The 6513-nt window shown below is 34.6% G+C and overlaps 1 protein-coding gene across 2 annotated transcripts; it reads left to right on the forward strand.

Moving 5' to 3' along the window:
* The first annotated feature begins 2335 nt into the window (after positions 1–2335).
* LOC149143455 (putative disease resistance protein At5g47280) lies at positions 2336–6195 on the forward strand. Of its 2 annotated transcripts, XR_016264021.1 has the most exons (6): positions 2336–3094; positions 3194–3609; positions 3812–4167; positions 4554–4765; positions 4922–5833; positions 5947–6195. XR_016264021.1 is itself a non-coding variant. In XM_089446343.1 (5 exons), exons 1-5 carry the CDS (start codon positions 2491–2493, stop codon positions 5761–5763), a joined length of 2430 nt encoding a protein of 809 aa, XP_089302469.1. In that variant the 5' UTR covers positions 2336–2490; the 3' UTR covers positions 5764–6195. The 2 variants fall into 2 exon arrangements, 1 of the variants encoding a protein (XP_089302469.1); XM_089446343.1 differs by having other exon boundaries at positions 4922–6195.
* Positions 6196–6513: the final 318 nt, after the last annotated feature.

The raw sequence follows: 6513 nt of genomic DNA on the forward strand, positions 1-6513 counted from the left end.
CATGACAAATATTTAAGTCTGAAAATCGTCGTCAATTCAGCTGCCTGCCATGACAAATATTTAAGTCTGAGAAGAAAAAGTATTATGCGAGAGAATCGCACGCAGCTGGAGAGGGTTAGAAGAATCCTTGACTAATACGTAATAATGGAAAGAAAACGAACGAAATTATGAGTGGTTTGGATAGAAAATGGAAAAAACAATGATCTTAAATTTTATTAAAATTTAGGCACATTAAATCGGTGTATAATTTTTTTGTTTATGGTGGGAGGTCTTATTGTACTGTTAAAATTTATGCAGACACCAAATTGGTGTATGAGACTTGTCTCGTTTGGGGATAAAGGTCTTACCTCAACACAATGGAAAGGCATATATATTCTATCTCTTCTTATTTTGAACCTGTGATCTCTTAGGAGGAAAGACACGTTCTTAACCATTAGACCCACTCAAATTATTATAGACATATAAATCAAATGGTTGATAAATGTTTATAGATATCAATCATAATGACATCAAAACACCTATTTCATTTCAAATTTTAAGTTGCTAAAATAGAAAAATCATAAAAATTAACTAAATTATAACTTTATTTAGACTAGTTATTATTATTGTTAATGGTAAAAAATTAATATATAAGTGAAATCTATATACATTTAAAATAACATGTAATATAATCATTATCATGCATATTCACCTTCACTTTGGAGATTTTTAATTTATAGATGAATTTTGTTACAATATTATAGGTTAATATCATGGCTTATCTATCAATACCACATGTCCAAAAATCTAAAAGGCACTCGATATAATATTCTTTTAATTAATAAATTAATTAAAAAACATGACTAATTTACAAATAAATTTCAGTTTTTGATTTGTGTATACTATTAAGATATTTTATAAAGATTAAATCTTTACCATCTATAAATATAGATTAAATCTCTGCCATCCTTCTAATAATTACTAATAATTAATTAAAATTTTAAAAGTCTTATTTCAAAATAGACACACTTATTCACATAATTAAAAAATTTAGATATTATTATTGTTAATGATAAAAAATTATTATAAGTAAAACATATATACATTTAAAATAACATGTAATAGGAATCAGAATTATAGAGATTCCCTCAACTTTGGAGATTTTTAATTTATAGATTGACTTTGTTACAATATTATAGGGCAATATCATGACTTATCAATACCACAGCCCAAAAAGCCAAAACTCATTTGATATAGTATTCTTTTAATTAATAAATTTAATTAAAAAAACATACCACATGCCCAAAAGGCCAAAACTCATTTGATATAATATTCTTCTAATTAATAAATTTAATTAAAAAACATAACTATTTTGTAAATAAATTTCAGCTTGTGATCTGTGTATACTATTAAGATATTTTATGAAAATTAAATCTTTACTATATGTAAACATAACTATTTTGGAAAAAAAATTAGCTTTTAATTTGCGTATATTTTTAAAAATATTTTCTAAAGATTAAATCTCAAACATTCATCTAATAATTACTAATAATTAAATTAAAATTTAAAAAAAATTATTTCAAAATAAACACACTAATTTACATAACTAAAAAATTTAAATTATAAAAAACTATTCAACTAAAATTTTAATTTCAATTATTCTCTAGTATTTTTAACTTAAAGAAAACAAAAATATAGAAAAAATTAACAAATACACGCTATGATAAAGACAAATTTAAAAGATTTAAAATAGAATAGAAATCCATTAAAATAACAATTAAAATAGGAAAAAAAAAACAAAAAAATCCCAAAACATTAAATACAAATAAGACTACCTGCCAATCAATTTCAAACACCAAAACCACTTACCAATCCCTTCCAAACATCAAAATCCCAAACCATAAAAATGATAAATAAATTAAAAAGAAAAAAGCAAAGCGGACGAATTGTTTTGGCGAATGGGCCCATCGTCTCTTCTCTTAGGGAGACCGCGTAGGTAAATTTAATTCTTTATGGGGAAACCGCGTACACCTGGCAATATTGAATTCATCATTGCACCCACATCTGTCTGCGAGTACTCAAAGTCAGAGTCAATTTATCATGTGTATTAGTTATGAACCTTTGATTAATTTTCCGGTTCATTAGCACTTGTTAAGTCTACCCATTTATTATTATTAAATTTCCAATACACTAATCCTCTTCAAATCTATCACTAAGTTTAGGTGAAATAGCTAATTTGACCTTTAATTCAGTGCTTCAATGGGGTTTGAAGCTAATTAATTATTTTCAGGTCATATCTGGTCAATGAATTACTGGTTCAAATTCTTTTGATAGAGTATACCAACGCTCCTCAAATGTACCCATTGATGAAAAAAATTCGGTATAGAAGCCTATGTTTCCGGTGCCTTCCCGGTTACTTGCTCGTCAAGGGATACAATATATAGAGCCGCGAGTGACTCGGGACTTTCATCGAACAATTCATCTGGGTAGTATCAATTTCCAGAACAGGGCATGGATCTCCTTCTGACTGCACTGACAGAGCTGGGAGGAGTAGTTCAGGTCATCTATTCCAGCAAAACATGGGGCAAAGAGCTGAAGGACAAGCTTATGTTGTTAAAGCGCGACATTGATGATGCTATCGAGGTTATTTCCGATTCAGATTCATCAACGCACAGATATAGCCAGTTCAGAGATTTTCAAGCCGTCCTGCAAGATGGGTTAAGTCTTGTGGACGAAGGGGACAATTTACACGTCTGTGATGTATACAGAAAGTGGCGATACGGAAGGAGGGTTCGAGAGTTTCAGGAGAAAATCAAGGAATTGATTGAAGTTCAAGGTTCGCCCATCATTGCCCGTGATTTGCAGAGACTAGGCACAGAAGTAAAAAACCTTCACAAACAACTCGAGGCTGCTACAATCGCTGAACAGCCCATCAACTCCACCTCCCAGGATGTCCCGGATATGCCAAATTTTGTAGTTGGGTTAGAGACTTGTGTCAATGCCGTCAAACAAATTCTATTGCAGGATGATGTGGATCGCCTTGGAATAACAGGGATGGGTGGGAGCGGTAAAACCACTCTGGCTTCAGCTCTCTGCAACAATATGCAAGTCAAAGGTAACAACATTTCCGGTCTTCCAAAATCTGTTCTCCAGACATCCATATTATGTTGTCATGACCTTAATTTGTAATGTTTATCCTCTTTCCAATTTTCAGCTTCTTTCAGAAACAATATAGTTTTCATTCCAGTGAAACGATCTAATCCAAATGTAAAGGCCCTGTTAGAGACGATGTGGGATAAGATAATTGGTGGCCAAAGGCCTGAATTCCAGAGCATAGAAGACGCACACGACCAATTGCGGAAAAAACTTAGGTCAAGAACATATCGGCCGACTTTGGTGGTCTTGGATGATGTTTGGTCGATATCAAATCTGGAACACCTGTTGTTTGAAGCAAAAGGGTATAAGACAATTATCACCACCAGACAAGATTCTACCATTCCAATTACAGATGGTACTCGTTTCTATAACATGCCTCTGTTGGAGGATGCTAATGCTCTGTCTCTTTTCTGCTTCTGGGCCTTTGGTAAGACTTCGATTCCAACCACAGAAAAGGAGGATCTCGTTAAACAGGTATGAATTATACTTTCTATCCATTATCTTATGTCCTAACTGTTTCTCCATCTTACTCATCTTACCGAAATGCCAATTTTAGCAATCAATACCCAAATTTACGAACTGAAAAATAAATGTCTTTAAAGTAGCCCTAGGAAGTGTTTAATGTCAGATTTATGCAGACAACTAGCATATAGTTTAACTATATCTATATTTGTAGGTTGCAGCAGAGTGTAAGGGCTTACCACTTGCCCTCAAGGTCATCGGAAGCTCTTTGCGCGGTAAGCGCAGGCCAATTTGGATAAATGCTGAGAGAAAACTTTCAAAATCAGAATCTATATCAGAATATTATAAAGAGAGTCTTCTTAAACGCTTGGAAACGAGTATAGATGTGCTTGATGATAAACATAAACAATGCTTTTTGGATTTGGGGGCTTTTCCCAAAGGTAGAAAGTTCAGCGTGGAAACATTATTGGACATTTGGGTATATGTCCGCCAGATGGAATGGACAGATGCTTTTGAGGTCTTGCTAGAGCTTGCAAGTCGAAATCTCTTGAACCTCACGGGCTATCCAGGGTATGTACTGTGGAACCTGTTTACTTTTACTGCTGCCTATGAATTTGTTTTGATTATTGCTTCGGCGTCTTCATGTGTGTCTCTGTAGAACTTGCTTACTTTTACTGTTGCCGGTGCATTTGTTTTGATTATTTCTTTGGTCTCTTCATGTGTGTTTCTTAACTTAAATTCTTCTTCTTCTGGGCTTTGGCATCCTTCTATAAATCATGAACATCCCAGAAAACTTGAGGCTTATAAACATAAGCTAAAGTGTATACAAGAAAGAAATTTTAGAAACAGAACCAGGAGGATAAGATAAATAAATATGTTAGTTTCAAACTAGAGATAAAAGGGGGCTTTTGAGATACCATGATTGGTTTGGTTAATACAAGGTTTTGATGGGTTAGGAGTGGGGCCATCGATTACAGTTGTGCTTCTGAGCTCACTTTTTCTCAACATGATGTAATGCGGGATTTAGCGTTGTACCTGACAAGCCAGGATAACATTATCTCTCCTAAGAGGCTCTTCATGCCTTCCAAAGAGGATAAAATTCCCACAGAATGGCTAAGTACTCTCAAGGATCAGGCATCTCACGCTCAGTTTGTTTCAATTTACACAGGTAAGTCTGCTGACGAAACCTGCTTTCTTTCCCTTTCCATAGCGAAACATTGAATAATTATGAATTCAATTTACTAATTTGACAATTTTATTAAGGTGTTTGATAAGCATTTTTATCAACATCATACATTGACTTCTATATTTCTGGGACCTGTAGGTGCAATGCAAGAGCAAGATTGGTGTCAAATTGATTTTCCTGAGGTGGAAGCTCTGGCTTTATTCTTTTCCGCAAATCAATACTGTCTTCCAACATTTTTACATAGGACGCCAAAACTGAAAGTCCTTATTGTATACAATTACAGTTCCATGCGTGCAAATATTATTGGGCTACCAAGATTTTCTTTACCTATTCAAATTAGGTCCGTGTTTCTTCATAAGTTGATTATTCCTGTTTCTCTGTACAAGAATTGTAGATCCTGGGAGAGGTTGGAAAAGTTGTCCGTGTGCTTATGTGAGGGCCTTGGGAATAGCACTCTAGTGGATATGGAACTTGAGCCCTTGAACTTTCCAAACATTACGGAAATTAATATCGATCACTGTAGTGATTTGGGGGAATTACCACTCAAACTATGCAATTTAACTTCTCTCCAGAGGCTGTCTGTTACTAATTGCCATCTTATCCAAAACTTACCTGATGACATGGGAAGGTTAAAGTCACTTCGGGTGCTGAGATTGTCTGCATGTCCAAGCCTGTCGAGGCTGCCACCTTCCATTTGCAAACTTGGGCAACTAGAATATTTAGATATTTCACTTTGCAGGTGTTTGCAGGACCTTCCCTCTGAATTTGATCAGCTATCCAATTTAGAGACGTTAGACATGAGGGAGTGCTCAGGATTGAAGAAAGTCCCTACAGTAATACAAAGTTCTTTAAAACGTGTAGTCATATCTGACAGCGACAAGGAATATGAAGCGTGGTCGTCCATCAAAGCATCTACCCTTCATAACCTCACCATTGATGTTGTTCCAGAGATCTTTAGCTTGGCCTGGCTTGATGATTGAACTTGGTTTTCCAAGCTTGGGAATAAGTTCATCATGCTCTTCTAAAACTACACTCTTCATGTATTGAGGGGTAAGCTGTTGCTTCAATGTATGTCATCCATGCGAAGATGTAAAGCTTATTATACATGGAATAGCCTGTACAGAATGATGTAAAGTTTCTTATACATGAAATAGTCTGTACAGAATCAGAAGTATCTGAAGGTGTCAAGCAACCGCGAATGTGCCGTGAACGGTGCAAATGTTGTGCAGTCGAGAATGCTTGCCCATAATCCATATATGCAGGAGTAACTGATGGTGTAATGTCCATGGATTCAAAAGCACACAATGGTGGAATCTCCTTGTATGTATTAAACATTTCCTTTGTTTTTTCTGACCATGTTATTTTAATATATGGACTGATGGTGTAATGTCCATAGATTCAAAAGCACACAATGGTGGAATCTCCTTGTATGCATTAAACATTTCCTTTGTTTTTTCTGACCATGTTATTTTAATATATGGAATTAGTTCGCTGGTAGGAAATGGGATGACCTACAAAGATTGTTTATGGAATGTTAAAACCTACTTTCTTGCAGATATTCTTGTGCAGTGTCACAACAATGACTTCGTTGGCCACAAGGCCCATCTTTAATAACTTTTGGATTCAACCATTTAACCGTTTTAAATCAATGAAGAATTTGATTGCGGGTATGATGCTCTCATTTGCCATAGGTACTCCCTTGAAACTTACGTTTTACTAACATTCCTATT

Source organism: Pinus tabuliformis, chromosome X (genome assembly GCF_031772625.1).
Source record: "Pinus tabuliformis cultivar Carrire ecotype Pingquan chromosome X, CPIR1, whole genome shotgun sequence".
NCBI lineage: Eukaryota > Viridiplantae > Streptophyta > Pinopsida > Pinales > Pinaceae > Pinus > Pinus tabuliformis.